General features: G+C 40.6%; 1 protein-coding gene across 1 annotated transcript in view; it reads right to left on the bottom strand.

The window, feature by feature from the left end:
- Positions 1-20,432, bottom strand: part of RXFP2 (relaxin family peptide receptor 2) — a 46,589-nt gene that overhangs the window by 3,367 nt on the left and 22,790 nt on the right. Inside the window, exons 11-17 of the mRNA XM_059996191.1 lie at positions 18,826-18,897; positions 15,436-15,507; positions 15,257-15,328; positions 13,021-13,092; positions 9,054-9,283; positions 8,037-8,447; positions 120-338 (exon numbers count right to left, since the gene is read on the bottom strand). Coding sequence (XP_059852174.1) covers positions 120-338; positions 8,037-8,447; positions 9,054-9,283; positions 13,021-13,092; positions 15,257-15,328; positions 15,436-15,507; positions 18,826-18,897 — 1,148 coding nt within the window. The remainder of the gene's footprint in view (positions 1-119; positions 339-8,036; positions 8,448-9,053; positions 9,284-13,020; positions 13,093-15,256; positions 15,329-15,435; positions 15,508-18,825; positions 18,898-20,432) is intronic.

Here is a 20,432-nt window from a genome sequence, read left to right as displayed (position 1 = left end):
GTATTCAAGTTGTAGGTATTTATGGAGAACTTACTATATGTGACAGACTGTATTCTCGCCTCGTCACACAAAGGGCATAAGAAAGCACAACGTACTTGGGAATAACAGAAGGGACTGACCTGGTATTTCCACCCGGAAGAGGGAAAGGATTTTAATTACAAATACAGGAATCCAGCAGATGGCATCAGAGAACACTATAAAAAAGAAACGGTTTGCGACGGCCGCCTCTCTTCCAGTGTTATTCCTCACTTCTGAAGTCTGCAAGGCAGTTTTTTGAATGGAACAGAACATAATAGTATAGGAAAACACAATGATGAGAAAAGCCAGCAAATTCACACCTGTTGGGAAAAGCACACCTCTTAACATCTCAGGTGTATAAATCAACAGTAGAAATACTGTGCTACTTAGATGTTCAATATGGTGCCTCTTCCCCTCCCCTGTACTTCCAGGAAGCATTCTTGTTATAAGCCCAGTGGTAAATCAGCTAAAACCCTGAATCCAAGGCTGTAAACTGGAACAAGTTAAAAAAACTGGGTTTGCCAGATCAAAAAGATATTTTAAATACATAAACACTTTTCCAAGAATTGTAGACTTTGAAATTCAGATCTACGTATATCATGAGGTAAATTTTAGCTTTTTTAAAGCAGGAAAACAGCTATTTCATTTTTAGTTCTCTGCAAATTCAAACCTTAAGGGATTACTGTAATCACATGCACAGCTCAAGAAATCAATACGCCCCTATCCCTTTAACTTATAAATATGAAAAAGATATCCTTGGAATATCAAGAAGACAACAGCCTCAGAAACATTATTTTTTATGATTTTTGGTTTTCAAAAAATAACACATAGGACTAAAATACATTTTTATTTTTTCTTCAGATTGCCCACAGTAATCTAAACTAAAATTCAGAACCTTTGAGACTTGTTTTAGAAAAACAAGGAATAACAGAAAAACTAAAAATTCAACTACATAAATTACTCTTTTAGGGTCAAATATGTTCAGAAGATTCTCACTTATCATTATCGTATAATGCTGACTTCTTTGTTGCTCTGTTATATTCTTGCTATCATAAAAATCCTAAAACTGATCATCTTATTCCTTATAGTGAACATAAAATTTCCATATAATTTCAAAGTTATTTAAAAAATGTTCATCTGATTAGACTGTATGTAAGACTGGTGAAGTCTAGGGAAAAATTCTACAAATTCAAGGTGTTCCATTGTTTTTATCCAAAAGATTTCATATTCCATGGAATCTCATTATATATTCATATAAATAGAATTTCACAAAATTAATTTATCTCAGGCCTATTGTCAAAAAGTTTAGTTAAGAATAAAATAAGGGAGGAGCTTCAAGATGGCTGAAGAGTAAGACACGGAGATCACCTTCCTCCCCACAGATACAGCAGAAATACATCTACACGTGGAACAGCTCCTACAGAACACCTACTGAACGCTGGCAGAAGACCTCAGACCTCCCAAAAGGCAAGAAACTCCCCCACGTACCTGGGTAGGGCAAAAGAAAAAGGAAAAAACAGAGACAAAAGAATAGGGACGGGACCTGCACCAGTGGGAGGGAGCCGTGAAGGAGGAAAGGTTTCCACACACTAGGAAGCCCCTTCGGGGGTGGAGACTGCGGGAGGCAGAGGGGGGAAGCTTCGGAGCCGCGGAGGAGAGCATAGCAAGAGGGGTGCGGAGGGCAAAGTGGAGACATTCCCGCACAGAGGATCGGGGCCGACCAGCACTCACCAGCCCGAGAGGCTTGTCTGCTCACCTGACGGCGCGGGCGGGGCTGAGAGCTGAGGCTCGGGCTTTGGAGGTCAGATCGCAGGGAGAGGACTGGGGTTGGCGGCGTGAACACAGCCTGAAGGGGGCTAGTGCACCACGGCTAGCTGGGAGGGAGTCTGGGACAAAGCCTGGACCTGCCGAAGAGGCAAGAGGCCATTGTGTCGGGGTGCGCGAGGAGACGGGATTCAGAGCACCGCCTAAACGAGCTCCAGAGACGGGAGCGAGCCGCGGCTTCAGCGCAGACCCCAGAGACGGGCATGAGACACTAAGGCTGCTGCTGCAGCCACCAAGAATCATGTGTGCGAGCACAGGTCACTCTCCACAACTCCCCTCCTGTGAGCCTGTGCAACCCGCCACTGCCAGGGTCCCATGACCCAGGGACAACTTCCCCGGGAGAACGCATGGCGTGCCTCAGGCTGGTGCAACGTCTCGCCGGCCTCTGCCGCCGCAGGCTCGCCCCGCATCCATACCCCTCCCTCCCCCCGGCCTGAGTGAGCCAGAGCCCCCGAATCAGCTGCTCCTTTAACCCCGTCCCGTCTGAGCGGGGAACAGATGCCCTCAGGTGACCTGCAGGCAGGGACGGGGCCAAATCCAAACCTGAGCCCCTGGGAGCTGTGTGAACAAAGAAGAGAAAGGGAAATCTCTCCCAGCAGCCTCAGGAGCAGCGGATTAAACCTCCACAATCAACTTGATGTACCTGCATCGGTGGAATACCTGAATAGACAACGAATCATCCCAAATTGAGGAGGTGGACTTTGGGAGCAAAGATATATATATATATTTTTTTCCTTTTTCTCTTTTTGTGAGTGTGTATGTGTATGCTTCTGTGTGTGATTTTGTCTTTATAGCTTTGCTTTTACCATTTGTCCTAGGGTTCTGTCTGTCCGTTTTGTGTGTGTGTATTTTCTTTTTATTACTTAAAAATTTTTTTTTCTTAATAATTATTTTTTCTTTTAATAACTTTATTTTATATTATTTTACTTTATTTTATCTTCTTTCTCTATTGCTTTCTATTTTTTCTCCCTTTTATTCTGAGCCGTGTGGAGGACAGGCTCTTGGTGCTCCAGCCAGGCGTCAGGGCTGTGCCTCTGAGGTGGGAGAGCCAAGTTCAGGACACTGGTCCACAAGAGACCTCCCAGCTACACGTAATATCAAACGGTGAAAATCTCCCAGAGATCTCCATCTCAATGCCAAGACCCAGCTTCACTCAATGACCAGCAAGCTACAGTGCTGGATACCCGATGTCAAACAACTAGCAAGACAGGAACACAACCCCACCCATTAGCAGAGAGGCTGCCTAAAATCATAATAAGCCCACAGACACCCCAAAACACACCACCAGACATGGACCTTCCCAACAGAAAGACAAGATCCAGCCTCATCCACCAGAACACAGGCACAAGTCCCCTCCACCAGAAAGCCTACACAACCCACTGAACCAACCTTAGCCACTGGGGACAGACACCAAAAACAATGGGAACTACGAACCTGCAGCCTGTGAAAAGGAGACCCCAAACACAGTAAGATAAGCAAAATGAAAAGACAGAGAAACACACAGCAGATGAAGGAGCAAGGCAGAAACCCACCAGACCTAACAAATGAAGAGGAAATAGCCAGTCTACCTGAAAAAGAATTCAGAATAATGATAGTAAGGGTGATCCGAAATCTTGGTAATAGAATGGACAAAATGCAAGAAACAGTTAACAAGGACCTAGAAGAAATAAAGAACAAACAGACAATGATGAACAACACAATAAATGAAATTTAAAATTCTCTAGAAGGGATCAATAGCAGAATAACTGAGGCAGAAGAATGGCTAATGGACCTCGAAGATAAAACAGTGGAAATAACTACTGCAGAGCAGAATAAAGAAAAAAGAATGAAAAGAACTGAGGACAGCCTCAGAGACCTCTGGGACAACATTAAACGCACCAACATTCGAATTATCGGGGTCCCAGAAGAAGAAGAGAAAAAGAAAGGTACTGAGAAAATATCTGAAGAGATAATAGTTGAAAATTTCCCTAATATGGGAAAGGAAATAGTTAATCAAGTCCAGGAAGCACAGAGAGTCCCATACCTGATAAATCCAAGGAGAAATGCCAAGACACATATTAATCAAACTATCAAAAATTAAATACAAAGAAAAAATATTAAAAGCAGCAAGGGAAAAACAACAAATAACACACAAGGGAATCCCCATAAGGTTAACAGTTGATCTTTCAGCAGAAACTCTGCAAGCCAGAAGGGACTGGCAGGACATATTTAAAGTGATGAAGGAGAAAAACCTACAACCAAGATTACTCTACCCAGCAAGGATCTCATTCAGATTTGATGGAGAAATTAAAACCTTACAGACAAGCAAAAGCTAAGAGAATTCAGCACCACCAAACCAGCTTTACAACAAATACTAAAGGAACTTCTCTAGGCAGGAACCACAGGAGAAGAAAACGACCTACAATAACAAACCCAAAACAATTAAGAAAATGGTAATAGGAACATACATATTGATAATTATCTTAAATGTAAATGGATTAAATGCTCCCATGAAAAGACACAGACTAGCTGAATGGATACAAAAACAAGAGCCATATATATGCTGTCTACAAGAGACCCACTTCAGAACTAGGGACACATACAGACTGAAAGTGAGGGAATGGAAAAAGATATTCCATGCAAATGGAAATCAGAAGAAAGCTGGAGTAGCAATTCTCATATCAGACAAAATAGACTTTAAAATAAAAACTATTAGAAAAGACAAAGAAGGACACTACCTAATGATCAAGGGATCGATCCAAGAAGAAGATATAACAATTGTAAATATTTATGCACCCAACATAGGAGCACCTCAATACATAAGGCAAATACTAACAGCCATAAAAGGGGAAATCGACAGTAACACATTCATAGTAGGGGACTTTAACACCCCACTTTAACCAATGAACAGATCATCCAAAATGAATATAAATAAGGAAATACAAGCTTTAAATGATACATTAGAAAAGATGGACTTAATTGATATTTATAGGACATTCCATCCAAAACCAACAGAATACACCTTCTTCTCAAGTGCTCATGGAACGTTCTCCAGGAGACATCATATCTTGTGTCACAAATCAAGCCTTGGTAAATTTAAGAAAATTGAAATCGTACCAAGTATCTTTTCTGACCACAACACTATGAGACTAGATATCAATTACAGGAAAAAATCTGTAAAAAATACAAACATATGGAGGGTAAACAATACACTACTAAATAACCAAGATATCACTGAAGAAATCAAAGAGCAAGTCAAAAAATACCTAGAAACAAATTACAATGAAAACAGGACCACCCAAAACCTTTGGGATGCAGCAAAAGCAGTTCTAAGAGGGAAGTTTATAGCAATACAATCCTACCTTAAGAAACAAAAAACATCTCAAATAAAAAACCTAACCTTACACCTAAAGCAATTAGAGAAAGAAGAACAAAAAAAAACCAACGTTAGCAGAAGGAAAGAAATCATAAAGATCAGATCAGAAATAAATGAAAAAGAAATGAAGGAAATGATAGCAAGGATCAGTAAAACTAAAAGCTGGTTCTTTGAGAAGATAAACAAAATTGATAAACGATTAGCCAGACTCATTAAGAAAAAAGGGAGAAGACTCAAATCAATAGAATTAGAAATGGAAAAGGAGAAGTAACAACTGACACTGCAGAAATACAAAGGATCATGATGATTACTACAAGCAACTCTATGCCAATAAAATGGGCAACCTGGAAGAAATGGACAAATTCTTAGAAATGCACAACCTTCCAAGACTGAACCAGGAAGAAATAGAAAATATGAACAGACCAATCACAAGCACTGAAATTGAAACTGTAATTAAAAATCTTCTAAAAAACAAAAGCCCAGGACCGGATGGCTTCACAGGCGAATTCTATCAAACATTTAGAGAAGAATTGTCACCTATCCTTCTCAAACTCTTCCAAAATATAGCAGAGGGAGGTACACTCCCAAACTCATTCTACGAGGCCATCATCACCCTGAAACCAAAACCAGACAGAGATGTCACAAAGAAAGAAAACTACAGGCGAATATCACTGATGAACATAGATACAAAAATCCTCAACAAAATACTAGCAAACAGAATCCAACAGCACATTAAAAGGATTGTACAGCATGATCAAGTGGGGTTTATCCCAGGAATGCAAGGATTCTTCAGTATATGCAAATCAATCAATGTGATACACCATATTAACAAATTGAAGGAGAAAAACCATATGATCATCTCAATAGATGATAGTTCTTTTGCCCTTTATCTGGGCCTTTTCCCTGGCTGTGGGTCTCTAGCTCCTGGAACACGACCTCTGCCTTCACTTGGCTAATGTGTCCTCATCCTCTGGGCCTCCGTTTGGATTCATTTCTACTGGGATGTCTTCCCTGATCCTCAGATCTGGGGCTCCTAGAACATCCTGTACTCCTCCTTCGTGGCATCTGTCAGCTTGTGACATGAGGACGTGTTTCCTTGTCTTCATCCTTCTTTCTGGCTGCAGATCTGTGGGGCCAATCTGTTTTTTCTCCAGTTCCCCAAATAGTGCCTGGCCTATAGGAGGTGCTTAATAAATCCTGTCTGAACCAATGAATGTACAGTAGTGTGTGTGCATATGTGTGTGTGAGGGAGAGAGGGTTTCCACGAAGTGCACCTATGCCAGGAATGGCTTACAACATTGTAGGTGTGCCATAGCCACGAAAAAATGGCTGTCAAATAGGGTTTATGTGAGGAGTATTATTAAAATGGTGCAAATAAAGTGTTTTCTTTTTCAAAGGAAGAAGAGAAGGAATAGATGGAGAATAGCTGGGAGGGGTGGTTAGGACTATTTTGTGATGGGCTTTAAGTGACTAATTTAAAATTGACCTTGGTTGTAGGGAGTTCCTGAAAGTCTCTGAGCAGAAGATACTCAGTCCTTTTGGTACTCAGGTAGTGAACAGATAAGTAGGAAAGAGAAGACGCCAGAAGCCAAAAGACCAGTGAGGGCTAATGTAATAATTCAGGGCAGAGGTCATAAGGCTTTAAGCAAAGGTGACAGCAGTAGGTAGAGACTGGAAGAAAGAGAAGGCAAAGGTGTATTTTGAGGGAAAAATATTTGATGAAAAAGAAAGGATGAGGACTTCTCTGGTGGCGCACTGGTTAAGAACCTGCCTGCCAATGCAGGGGACACAGCTTCAATCCCTGGTCCGGGAAGATCCCACATGCCACAGAGCAACTAAGCCCATGCACCACAACTACTGAGCCTGTACTCCAGAGCCCGCGAGCCACAATATTGAGCCCGCGCGCCTAGAGCCTGTGCTCCACGACAAGAGAAGCCACCGCAATGAGAAGCCTGCGCACCGCAACAAAGAGTAGCCCCCGCTCACCACAATGAGAGAAAGCCCGCGCACAGCAACGAACACCCAAAAATAAATAAATTAATTTAAAAAAAAGGTAACGAATATTAAAAAAACGAAAGGATGATGGAGCTTATTGACTTCTTAGTTGAGGGGACAAGATGAGAAGGGAGAATCAAAATGATAATACTGCCCTAGTTAAAGAGGGGACATGGGAATGGCCTTAGTTTTAAGCAAGAGAGATACCTACTAGACAATTTTAAAAGTCTTTTTAATCTTTAAGGGCTAAACTTCTCATTCATTTGTAATAGAAAAGGTAGCGTTTTCTTTTCTAAAACCCTTAATTCTCCCTCTTTAATTAGGGAGAATTAAGAAAACTAAAAAGCAAGGAGTTTTATTAAGCACCCTTCCGTTGCTGACTTTGGAACTGCATTTACAAAAGGTAATAAACCTTCCTGGTATTTCCATTCAGATAATCTCCTGCTAGTCAGTTTCAAGAATTTTATTATTATTTATTTAGCTCATATCTATACTGTAAAAAAATGAATTCAAATAACTTGGTAGCGTCACAGGACAAGGCAGTGAACTAGAATTCCTCCAGCTCATTGCCACTTTGTATGAACATGAAATCAAAGGGTCTTACAGATAATAAAAAGATCATTCAGAGATCCTGACAGTATGTGTTTGCTTTCCACACTAAATCTCTATAATAAAAAATTTAATAAAACCTCCTATAAATACACAGCAAGGACTTTTCTTTAAAAAAGGAAACAGTCTTGACTATATTTATTTACTTTCTGAAATGGAGAACTATGGCTTTACTGAAATCCATGGTATTGCTACAAAAATAACGTTTGTCCAGGAAATGAAAAATATAATTTACCTAGGAAAATTCCAAGAGAATACCCTTTGCTTCCAATATCTTCTGTTCGGTCATAATAAAGTGGGAAACATACTCCATTTTTTCCATAAAAGTTTCCAAAATAATCCTCCTTCCAAAATGGAATCACAGCTATTAAAAATCCCACAATCCAGATGCCAATGAGGATGACCGAGGTCTGCCGTTTTCCAGGACGGATGTTACTGAAGGGAAAGACGACGGCCAGGAACTTCTCCAAAGTCAAGTACGTCAGCAAGAGGACGGAGACCTCGGTGGACAGCATGGCCAGGAAGCCCAGGAGGCGGCACTGTAAGCTCTCCATCCACAGCAACGCGTACTTCTGATACTGCCCGCGGTATTTTAGATCAAAGAAGCCAACGAAGAACAAATAAACACCCATCAGGCAGTCCGCACCTATTGAAGAGTCATAGAATGTATGTTGGTAGTTCCAGCATCTCCGTCTTAGTTTTCTGATTTAGGTCTGCTTCCTTCTTCCTGTATTAAATGAACTACTGGAAAACCTACAATAGTGCCTAGAAGCCAATGGGCTTCAAAAGGTGTACTGTTTCTAAAGTACTACACTGCATCTTTGTTTTATAATTTTGAAAAAAATGGTGGTGGGGAGATAATTTGCAGGGGAATGGGGGGGTCTAGGTTTTAAACAGTAAAAGATATTACTAACATAGTTAATAAAAGGAATAATTTTCTGGGCTTGAGGAGCATGGATGCTATTGCAATTGAAGGTTAAACAAAACATAGTTCTGCAACCCACAACCTGTCCTCTATAATCCATCCCTTAACTTATCGGCTCCCTGTTACCCCATTTTGAAGACATAACTCACTGCAGATTCACGCAATCCAGAAAAGAGTAGCCAAAGAGAACAATAGTACCTTCATACTTTAAAAAAACTGCCCAGCATATATAATTCATATTAAACGCCATCTGCTGAATGCCAATATAATCTAGAGCACAGCTCTCCGAAGACATACTTAATTCATTTATATAGGAAACATACTTACAACAAAGGATTTTGATGGACGTAGCATGGGTCATGTTTTCAGCTTTAATGAAAGATCTCATGCCAATGACAAAAAGATTTCCAAAGCAGGTTATGAAAGCTATAACCCAGACAAATATTCTGAGGATATTGTTAGCCAAGAGGTCCTCAAATGAAGAAATGCCGTCAGTCAAGGGCATACATATTCGGACATGGGAAGCATAGGAGCAGTATCGAAAGTTTTTGAAATAACTAAAGTCAAAGGGAAAAAAGAGTCACTTTACAGCAATGACACAGAAACGACAGTTGCAGTCCTATTGGGGCTGCAGCTGTGTTATGTATGTGGCTTCACTAGGCTTGGTTATTTTATTTTATTTTATTTTATTTGCGGTACGCGGGCCTCTCACTGTTGTGGCCTCTCCCGTTGCGGAGCACAGGCTCCGGACGCGCAGGCTCAGAAGCCATGGCTCACGGGCCCAGCCGCTCCGCGGCATGTGGGATCTTCCCGGACCGGGGCACGAACCCGTGTCCCCTGCATCGGCAGGCGGACTCTCAACCACTGCGCCACCAGGGAAGCCCCTAGGCTTGGTTATTTTTGTTTAGTAGTGATTATGTAATTACAGAGTTCTTCATTAAATATTACATTACTCTAGGCAGTGTTCTTCCTTTAAAGGAAGTTCTTCCTCTTCACCTTTAAAGGTGAAGAGCCTAAAGAACATAAGTATCTGCTGTGGCTTGTCTGAGGTGAGTCAGGGGAGGACATGAGAATGCGAAGTCTCCAGGACTCTACTTTTCCCCATCACATTGGGTGATTGTCTAGGGTATTACAAAAAAGTACATTGTCATTGTTAAACTGATCTTTAGCAAACATTCAGGGGCTTCAGTTTGGGATATAAGGGACCCACGGAGTAGCTCACTAAAAACATTCCTGTTGGGCTTCCCTGGTGGCGCAGTGGTTGAGAGTCCGCCTGCCGATGCAGGGGACACGGGTTCGTGCCCCGGTCCGGGAAGATCCCACATGCCGCGGAGCGGCTGGGCCCGTGAGCCATGGCCGCTGAGCCTGCGCGTCCGGAACCTGTGCTCCGCAACGGGAGAGGCCACAACAGTGAGAGGCTCGTGTACCGCAAAAAACAAACAAACAAAAAACATTCCTGTCTTGTACTTAGTTTTAAGTATATTCACTTAAACTAGCCTTCTTTTCCCTGATACAGGCAGGAAGGGAAGGTCCCTGAGACTAGAATTCAGTCTCATTGAAGTGAGGAGAAGCAGCTACCTTAAACACAGATTCCTTAATAGGGCCTGGAAGGACTTAGACCATTTCCATTTCCAGAGAAAAATACAGGCCTGTCTGTGATCAATGTGTTTATGGTCTAAGTGTGTGGAATCTTGAAGGGCTGGAATTGGGGAGATCATTTGGTTTACTGCCATTCTCCAAACCTGTTATGTTTAGGATTTTCTCCCATAAAACTCATTTTATTTTTATATTCGTTCACCACCTCTTTTAGTTCTTTTCTCTTCATCTAATACTTTTTGTCATCTGCCCAGTCAACTGCTAAACTAGCAAGTTAAAGAAAGTTTGTTTATATATTTTTTATATTTATATATGTAGATAAAATTGCTTTGGTAAAAAAAATTCCATTGGATACAATTAAAAGAGCAATTAACTGTTTTATTTTAAAAAGCCAATGTTCTCAACATATGAATACTATATCCTCTGCACTTTTTAAAAACTTCTGACGTTCAATATAATACACCAATTTAAAAACATTTGAAAGATAAGGTACAGCATGGTGATTATAGTTAATAATACTGTCTTGTATATTTGAAAGTAGCTAAGAGAGTAGATATTAAAGTTCTCATCACAAGAAAAAATTTGTAACAATGTGTGGTGACGGATGTTAACTAGACTCACTGTGGTGATCATTTTGCAATATATACAAATATTGAATCATTATGTTGTACACAGGAAACTATAATGTTGTATGTCAATTATATCTCAGTAAAAAAAGTGAAAATAAAAATAAAGTAGAAGAAAATTTGAAAAAAAAAAAGAGGCAGGGAAAAAAAAAAAAAAAAGCTTTACTTTGCCCCAGCTTCCAGGCCTCCCATGATTGGACCCCTGGCTACCCTGATCCGCCTCAGCGCTTCCCGTCCGTGCTCACTCCACCCAGACACGTCAGCTCCCTTCTAATTCTCGAAACAAGCCAGGCTCACCCCCTTCTCACTGCAGTGCTTTTGCTTTTCTCTCTTGCTGGAAGAATCTTCCAGGAAGCATTGTCTCCTTCCACTCAGGGTTGCCTGACTGTCACATCTCTGACTTGTAGGTGAACTACCTACATCCTCCTTCCTTCCCTTTATCTTGCTATACTTTTCTTCCCAGCATTTCTTAATGATTAATTTGTTAACTAGTTTACTTTCTGGTTCCCAAAGCTAAATGGAAGCTCCGTGAGGCAGACATTTCTCTCTCCCATTCATCCCTGTGTTCTCCCTGGCATGAGGGAAGTACTCAACAAATGCTTGCTAGATGGCAAATGAATGATGCATGGTTTAATGCTGGGTATGTCACACAGAGATATTGAAGGCTATCCCTGCCCTCAGGTAGCTTACGGTGGTCCAACCTCTCCTCCCACTGGGACCAGGGCACTGGTTGGCAGGTGGACGTGCTTCAATAAATGATGGGCAAGGAAGATGAAAGAAGAATCGCTAGGTCACTCAGTAGGGAAGTAACTAAGTTCACACATTTTCTGTTAATTGTTGGGTCCTTCTTGACCTCAACCTGCGGTTCATATTTAAAGCAGCAGCTTCTCCATCAAGTTCTACAAAGGTTGAATTTCTCTGTTCTAAGGAGACTTCACATTCTGCCTGCAGCAAGGAAATGAGAGCCTCATGAAATATTTATCGACTAGAGCCACAGAAAGAGAAGTTATGAAAACCATGTGGATATACATCAAATACTTGTCTTTGGGTAATCACACCCACTGCGTAGACATAAACAAAATATTCTCCCAAAAGGTCACCTTCACACCAACCATTTCAGCCCCTTGCTGATCCCAACTTGATATCTTACATCGAATCCTCCCTATTTTTGTGGATAACAGTGGTTGATTTTTGAAGTCATGAACACATTAGATTACACAGTTGATAAAGAAATGATCATGTCATAAACTCCTATATTAAGACAACTTACACAGTGCACTTTAGCCAAATATATTAATGTGACTTATCAGAACCACTATAAAGATTAATTACCTCCGTTTTGCAGTGCACTCAGTAACAGAAACAACACCTGGAATTTATATAGCACCTTTCCTCTTAAGGGCTCAAAACTTAGAGTAGCTGACTGCTCACTCATGTGAGGTGAATTAATGTTTCCAGGTCTCCTGAGTATCATTAGCCAGTGACCTCATCTTGTGTCATATGTGGCATTCTGGTGCCCTAATCTCTTATTGGGCCTCAACTGGATAAACAGCATGCTTCCAGAGAGAAGTATCATTCATATCAGCACATCATAATATTGAGCTCTATTTGAACAGGGACCAAAGGTGACAAAATTAAAAAGTTCTCAATAAAAAGACTTTTCTTGCATAAAAACACATTGCAGGGGCTTCCCTGGTGGCGCAGTGGTTAAGAATCCACCTGCCAAGGCAGGGGACACAGGTTCGAGCCCTGGTCCGGGAAGATCCCACATGCCGCAGAGCAACTAAGCCCGTGCACCACAACTACTGAGCCCGCGTGCTATAACTACTGATGCCTACACGCCTAGAGTCCGTGCTCCACAACGAGAAGCCACCGCAACAATGAGTAGCTCCCACTCGCCACAACTAGAGAAAGCCCACGTGCAGCGATAAAGACCCAACGCAGCCCAAAATAAATAAATAAATTAATTAACTTAAAAAAACCCACATTGCAGTGATACATCAGACAGTTTAAAAGAGAACATCGGCAACATTTCACCATACTTTTTTCCCCATTCTTTCATACATACATACATGTGAGAAAGATTCTTCATGGGCTGAAACATTTGTGTGTTTATACTTGGAATCTCTATCCTTTCCAGGTCTCTGGAAAATATGCACAATAGGCTTCATGTTTTTAGGATTTAACTTTTAAATCATTGTATTCTTTGTCAATCTTAAAAACCATGCTTTAAAATCTTGTTATAAATTCAAATTAGGATGAAAATTTTACAATAAACTGTCTTAGAAAACTGCCATTTCTATTTATGCCTCCGGTAACTTGGAGCTGATTTATCACTTTCATATGCAGAACAACCTTCTAGTAAAACACGTTCATTCATTTCTTTGATTTAAAAATGACAGTTGTGATTTGTATGATTGTGAAACTGGCTCTGTAGTTTGATTTTATAAAGCACGAAATATGAGTTAGAGGGTTTCAGACAGGACTTGATATTTTCAGCCTGAGTTTTGTCAGAATCTGGATTTAAATACAGTAATTTCTTCCTGGTCTATGTATCTTCAAGGTAGAAAACCATGGAAGCAATAATGAAAGGAGCTCCGATTCAGGACAATCATTTTCTAAGACAACAGTGGGAAGCACAATTCCTGTAATTCCTCCAACCCCATAAAATGTCCACACAGGGCTCCAATGATAACCCCTAACACTCTTCATTTATGCAGAAGCTTCTTCAAATATGGATTCTTAGAAGACACTTCAGGATGGCATGAATTAAGGGAGTCTGCCATGTTCTCTGGAAACATAGACGGAAAGAGGATAATCTAAAAAGATAGAAACCTTTTGCTTTTTAAAGGCTTATTTTGAAAGATGTTTGATTCTCACTCAGCTTCTTTTGGGCAAATCTGAATAAGGATTTCTGGACAAGGTTCTGAGTTTTCCTTTGCATACTGAGTCCTTTATAGAGAACCTTGGTGGTCAGAAATGAGACTTAGGAAACAATTCTACCACTGAATCATCACAGGGCCCCTCCTGCAGGAAACTCTGGAGTCCTTCTTAAAGGATTCCGTGCCCCCCTCTTCTTTCTTTTGCTCTCTAGCTTCTCCTGAACTTATCACAATATTACCATTACATGGATTATGTGATTATTTGATGAATAGTCTGTGGTTTTCAAAAGAGCAGAGGCTACTATATACTGAGTGCCCAAGACAGTGCTATGATTAAGTTGGTGGCTAATAAATGTTTGTAAAATAAATGTGTAAATGAATCTTTAGAGAAAAGAAAATGAGACATTAAAGAAAGAAAAGAAATGAAGGAAGGGAAGTATGGGGTAAATAGTTACTACTTTGACTTTTCAGGACTTGAGGTTATGGGGAGGGGGAAGGGTGAGCTGTACTTTGACTTTTCAGAAAGGCGTGATGTGTAACTTGATACTTTGCCTTTCGGAATTCAGTACGTAGTGAGTGAAGAGAAGATCATTTTGTCCACATCTTCTGGCTTCTTGAGGGCAGGAACCAAGTCTTTTTCATCATTGGATGTTCACTAATATCTATTGAGAATCTAAATCTTGTATTGATTTCCAACAGAAAACTATTTAGCAAGAATAAAAAGCGATATTAAGGATTGGTCTTTGGAATTAAATGAAGAAAGGCTTTGGGCTGGGATGAGGTAAAGTAATATGCACTCTGTGGGGAAAAAAAACCCCAAACTTTAACCAACAATGGCTATTCATGGGAGAGGAACTGATGCGGTTCAAAGAACAACTGGCAGAGTTCTTGGCACCATTTAAAATCTAGTATGTTTGAAATTTTAAAATACTAAACAATATTAATTGTCTGAATGTTCATATTTATGGGATAATATTTTCTTTACTGATTGAAAAGTAAAAAGCATGCTCTGAGGATTGCTATAAGTAGACTGTTGTAGGAAAGAAGAAAGGGAAAAAGGGAAAAAATAGAGAAGTCTTATATAATTTGCTATTTTTTTTTACCGACTGCTTAGTAACAAAACTATTGCAAATTTAATTCTTTGTGAAAACTGTAAGAGATTTTTCCATATGAATCCTGTTTTCAGGAAGGAGCTATATGTAGCTTCAAACACAGAAATGGTGTTGACACACTGAATGGTAAAAAATGAGATTTTGTTGTCATTCGGTACATACTTGATGGTAATCATGATATTAACAACTGTCTGAGGATGCATGCTCAAAGTAAAAGCCCTCCTGTGTGTCAAATACTGTTTAAAAATAAATGTGGTCCTAGGTAAAGCACACACACTAAAATTATAATCAACATATGGTTACACTTGACTTACAGAGACTGAAGCTGTTTAAGACTTTCAAACTGGGTCTTGTGGAGATACAAAAGAGGATTGGACGACAGATTCCTTTTGCACCATTAGAAGGGAGGAGGAAAGAAGCATGAGGATATTATTATTTTGGAAACTCAAGATGTTGCCATTTAAATCTGATGACAGTGGGAAGAAGGACTTACAGTTTTTGAAGAAGCTTCAGGTCTTTGAAAATGTGGGGTGGTAGCTCCATTATCATATTGCTAGACAGGTCCCTGTTGGTGACAGTGAAAACCCAAAGCCATTACATTGGAAATAAATGACATAGTTATCACTTCTCACGACTGTCATCATCCCATCTGATGTAACAGAAAATACAATCCAATTTAACCAACCTGATAGCTTGTTACCCAACAAAGTCATGTGAGTCGGCCAAATGGATATGTTTTCCATCGCTTTCAGACAGGTGACATTTTGCTCATCCAGTTCCCATCTGGAATTTCCCCTCAGCCCCTCCCCAACACACTCCCAACATGGCTTCAATGTCTACTTTGATTAATTCCCTCTGTTTTAGGTACTCTTTGTACCTTCAGCCATTCATCGTTTCTGTGATTCATATTCGGTTCATGTGTGTGATATCTTGTTTATCCAACTACATTAGAAGCTTTCTGAGATCAAGACCTATGTCTCCACTCATTGTGCATTCCAACTAAGAGAGTTTTGACCACATAACATCTGCCCAGATGATCTTGAATGGATAAGTTCACATATTTTTAGTCTACTTTTATATGGTACTTCTTTTTTAGAAGAAATTGAGAATTGAGATCTAAATATAATAGGGCTGTCCAATCCAGAAAGAATTGCAGGGCAGTGTCCCTACAGAATGGGAAAAAGAGATGTGTCAGGATAAGAAGGAATCAGGAATCTTGAAGGGTCCAAAATATCCTCTGAGCCAGAAAAGATGTTAAAAGTGAAACAGATGTGAAATCGCCTAGGAGTCAAACCAAAGATCTTATCTATTTTTGATTTTTTGGTGCTCCTGATGGATATATGGGAGTGACAAATAACTATGACTTAGTTCTTTCTCTAAAAAAGCTTACAGTTAGAGTAAACAACTAGATTATGAAACAAAAGAATGAAACAAGTGTTATTACACAAGTACAGAGGAAAAACAGAGGAAGGAATCATCAAACTTGGCCTGGGAAATTAGGCAGCGTTTGAGCAAAGTTTGATGATTTTTATAGGTGGAGTCAAAGAAGAGCAGATTTTCAAGTGAGGATTACGCAGGACCAGAGAAACAGATGCTTGGAAGTCAGTGACATCTCCAGGAGTCAGCAAGTCGTCCAACGTGGGTGGAGGATAGAAAGGATGGGGAGATGTAGAGGAGGTGAGCCTGGAAAAGAGCCTGGAGACAAAATGGGAAGGCCATGAATGCATTCCAAGGCAGTATTTCCCAGAGTACAGTTCAGGCATCGGAAACAAGGAAGATGCTTATAATAAGAGCACTTTCCTGGTGCCACTCCAGAACTATCACACCCGAATCTCTGGAAGGGAGCCTGGTAACATGCATTTAAAGCCAGCATTCCTTGTGATTCTTCTGAACGTTAACATTTGAGAATTATGTCAAGGACTCTGCTTTATAGCAGGCAACAAGGAAGGAGAATGTTAAACAGGACAGTGGGAAAATATGCCCTGGGTTATGGGATGATAATTCTGTTCGAAGAATGAAATGCCAGAGATTCAGAGGAGGGAGACCTGGCAGGAGGCTGTGACCCTGGACCGGGTGACAGCTGATATGGGTTGAAGGAGGCACTGGCAGGGTTTACGGTCTGATAGGACATCAAGTGTAAACAGAGTTAGAAGGAAAGGGAACAGTCTTCTAGCCAGGCTGCCAGAAAGAATGCAGATTCCACCAAGACAGGCAAGCCTAGGGGAAGAAGCTGGCTGTGGGGTAAGGGTCATCTGCAAATTAACTTAAACAAATAGATTTTGAGGGACTGTCATAACATCCAAGTGTAGACAGCCTGCCAGCTGGTGTTCTGATCTGGTGCTCCGGATGCAAGGAGCACAAGTGGGTCATGGCGCAGAAGAAAGCCACGGGTGTGCACAGATCAGAGGGAGAGTGACAACAAAACAAGATGACGATGACCTTGTACACCTGGAGAACGTCCTGCAAAGTGTTACCCTGAAAAATAAAGTACAGTCTTCTGTGCGAAAAGGATCTGAGTGGCCTCATCTAAGTGCTTATTCCTCTCCAGAAGGGGTTTGTGGTCAAAAAGGCACAGTAAAATTATCTAACATTTTTGTAAACTTAAGAAACGTAAATGCCTTGTTCAAGCTAATTCTACTGGGTTCTGAATTTCTTCTATCATACTGGTGCTATCTGGATTGGAATGAATTATTGGTGGTCCTAAAAGAAGAAAGGCAGTGTCTCTTATTTAGGCTCTTTCTTTTGGCGGGGGCAGGGGGTTGGCTTTGCCTAAGTGTAGTATAAGAAGAGGATTAGGAAAATGTTCAGAATGTGGACTCCATACCACTGTCTCCTTTAGTTTGTATAAAAACACACTCCTGTTTGTCCTGGGCTACTCCTCCATTCCACCCCCGTAACCCAAATCTGTATCCATCCTCCAAGGTCTGATCAGGAATGCTCCTGTGAGAAAGCAGTGAGCGGTCTTCTGAGTGAGCTGTCTTTAATTGTTTGCCATAGAATGATAATATTTTAGTTCTAATGCGGTGCTTTGCACATTATAGGCACTTAAATATTTGTGGATTTGGTTTATGATACTCATTCATTAGATTAAATTATCTTAATTATTTGTGAATTGTTTTCAAATTCCTCTTATTGAACTACTTTTCACAGTCCTTTCTGGATTTCAAAGCAAGGTATAAAGAATGGGGGAGAAGGTGATTAAGAAATTAATTTCCATTTTTTAGACTTCAGATCAGGAAGAGGAGCTCTCTACCCTAATCACCACTATTTGTAATGTAACAGACAGTTTTAAATGCCAATGATACACCATTATGCGGGTAGCGATGAATTAATAGCAAGACAGATGATTCTCAAAAGGTTTAGATTTACACAACATATATTTGAACAGAAAAATGTACATGAGCTCTCTGAATATTTTGCAATGAGCCTCTTTCTAGACATTTCTATTTGCATCATCTGCTCTGGAAGTTATATCTTAAGGGATAATAAGCATGTTCATTCTTTTGTTTAGTTATAATTGATTAGTATTATTTCAGTCATTTATTCATTCAGCAAGCATGTACTGAGAATTAATTGTACTCTAGACATTAGAGAGGAGAATCCCTGAGCTTAAGGAGCCATGGAAAACTCATTTACTCCCAAACACACATATGTATGAAATCAGTCAAAGAAAATGGGCAGAGGAATTAGAGTAGGCTAAATCCATAGTAAGCCCACTGTCTGATTTTTAATTTGCTTTTAGGATAATGTTGGTTTTCTTAATTGGTTTTGAGTGTCCACAGGATTTTGATTTGCTACCAATGAAAAGCAGTCTCACTAGTCATTTAGATTTGTAATCCTGAAGAAGCAAAATCATATTTTCCTAGTAGACAACGCTACTTACAGTTCTCCTAAATTTTTTAATGAAGAAAATGTCTTCTCTGGAACAAAATCAATTTGATTTCTAGGCAGAAACCTGTAAGACATGGTAAGAGTCAGCACTGTTGATTTGTGTCTGCTGTAGTAATCAGTTCTCATTGGGAGATGCCACTGATCCGCGTGTAATTTAATAAGCCACCTTTGAAGTCTCAAAGCAAGGCATGTTCTGGTGTGGAACACAGGCAGGAGTTTCTTACAGAGGATGTATCCATAGGCTCTCTCCAGGACATGCTCCCGTAAGGAACCTGAGGTGCTGAGTGTGGTTTACGGAGCTGCGCTTCCTGTGGATTCTGATTACTTTAGAAAGTGTTTCTTTCCCAACGTACACATATGCGATGTCAAATGTGGACCCTGTTAATAGTTCTGTGAAGGCTTTGAGAGGATCTTTGGGTAAGGCACATTCCTTATAAGAAGTCGTCCAGAAAAAGAGCAAAGCTTGAACCAACACCATCTGGGCCACAAACAAATTTTAAATTTGGTGGGGAACAGCGATTTTACATTTCCTCTGTCTAGAAACGGAATCCTCCAGGACAAACGGCAAAAAAGAGGGGGTCGTCAGCTAACTACCTTACAGGGGTGTAAACAAATGAGATAATGAGTATGAAGGTGATTCAAAAGCTACATGGTGTTATAAAATAGGAGGCGTGGGGCTTCCCTGGTGGCGCAGGGGTTGAGAGTCTGCCTGCCGATGGAGGGGACGCAGGTTCGTGCCCCGGTCCGGGAGGATCCCACATGCCGCGGAGCGGCTGGGCCCGTGAGCCATGGCCACTGAGCCTGCGTGTCTGGAGGCTGTGCTCCACAACGGGAGAGGCCACAACAGTGAGAGGCCCGCGTATGGCAAATAGGAGGCGCGGATGGTATTTATCTTCCAGTGTTCTCTCTCATTATCCATGAGACAAAGAATAAACTCTTTGCATCTCCTATGTGGGACAGCCTCTTTTCTTACTAAATATGCTAATCTTCAATCTGATTGATAACTATGCAACCTGGCAACAGCCTTATCTCTTAGTCTGTTGGAGAAAAGTGGTTCGATTACTACAAATGGATGTGCTCTGATTCTTCTTTTCCAACCACCCATCCAAGCAACAAACATTACTAAGTACTTACTATATATGGGGAACTATGATGAAAACAAAACCACATTCTTGTGTTTTTAAGCTTACCAGTGCAAATGTGCCAATTAACTGATCCATCTGCCTTCCTGCCCCCATAAAAAACACAGTCAGCAATCAGAATCACCAGGCAGAACCTTTGGCCAATCAGAATACATTAGAGCCTCTTCTCTTTAGCATGAAATTTTGTTTTCTTTAAAGAGAGAGACATCAAGTGATAAGTGTCATTAGCAGTAACCACTTTCACATACATTATCTCATTTCCTTGTTGACCATAGGGTTAGGTTCAGCAGAGAGAGTGCACAGAAACGATGACTGCCCTCAGAAAGAAGGAGGCTTAAATGGTTGGCAGCTAAACAGAAGGCTTGGCCCTACCATCCAAGTCAATAGATCCATGTGTACATTTTCTAGTACTTCAGTTTCAGACCAAGGCTGTAAACAAAACATACTTTAAAATTCC

The sequence above is a fragment of the Delphinus delphis genome, chromosome 18, assembly GCF_949987515.2.
Source record: "Delphinus delphis chromosome 18, mDelDel1.2, whole genome shotgun sequence".
Taxonomy (NCBI): Eukaryota; Metazoa; Chordata; class Mammalia; order Artiodactyla; family Delphinidae; genus Delphinus; species Delphinus delphis.
Note: the sequence above shows the minus strand (reverse complement) of the source record. Positions and strands in the feature narration are given on the sequence as shown.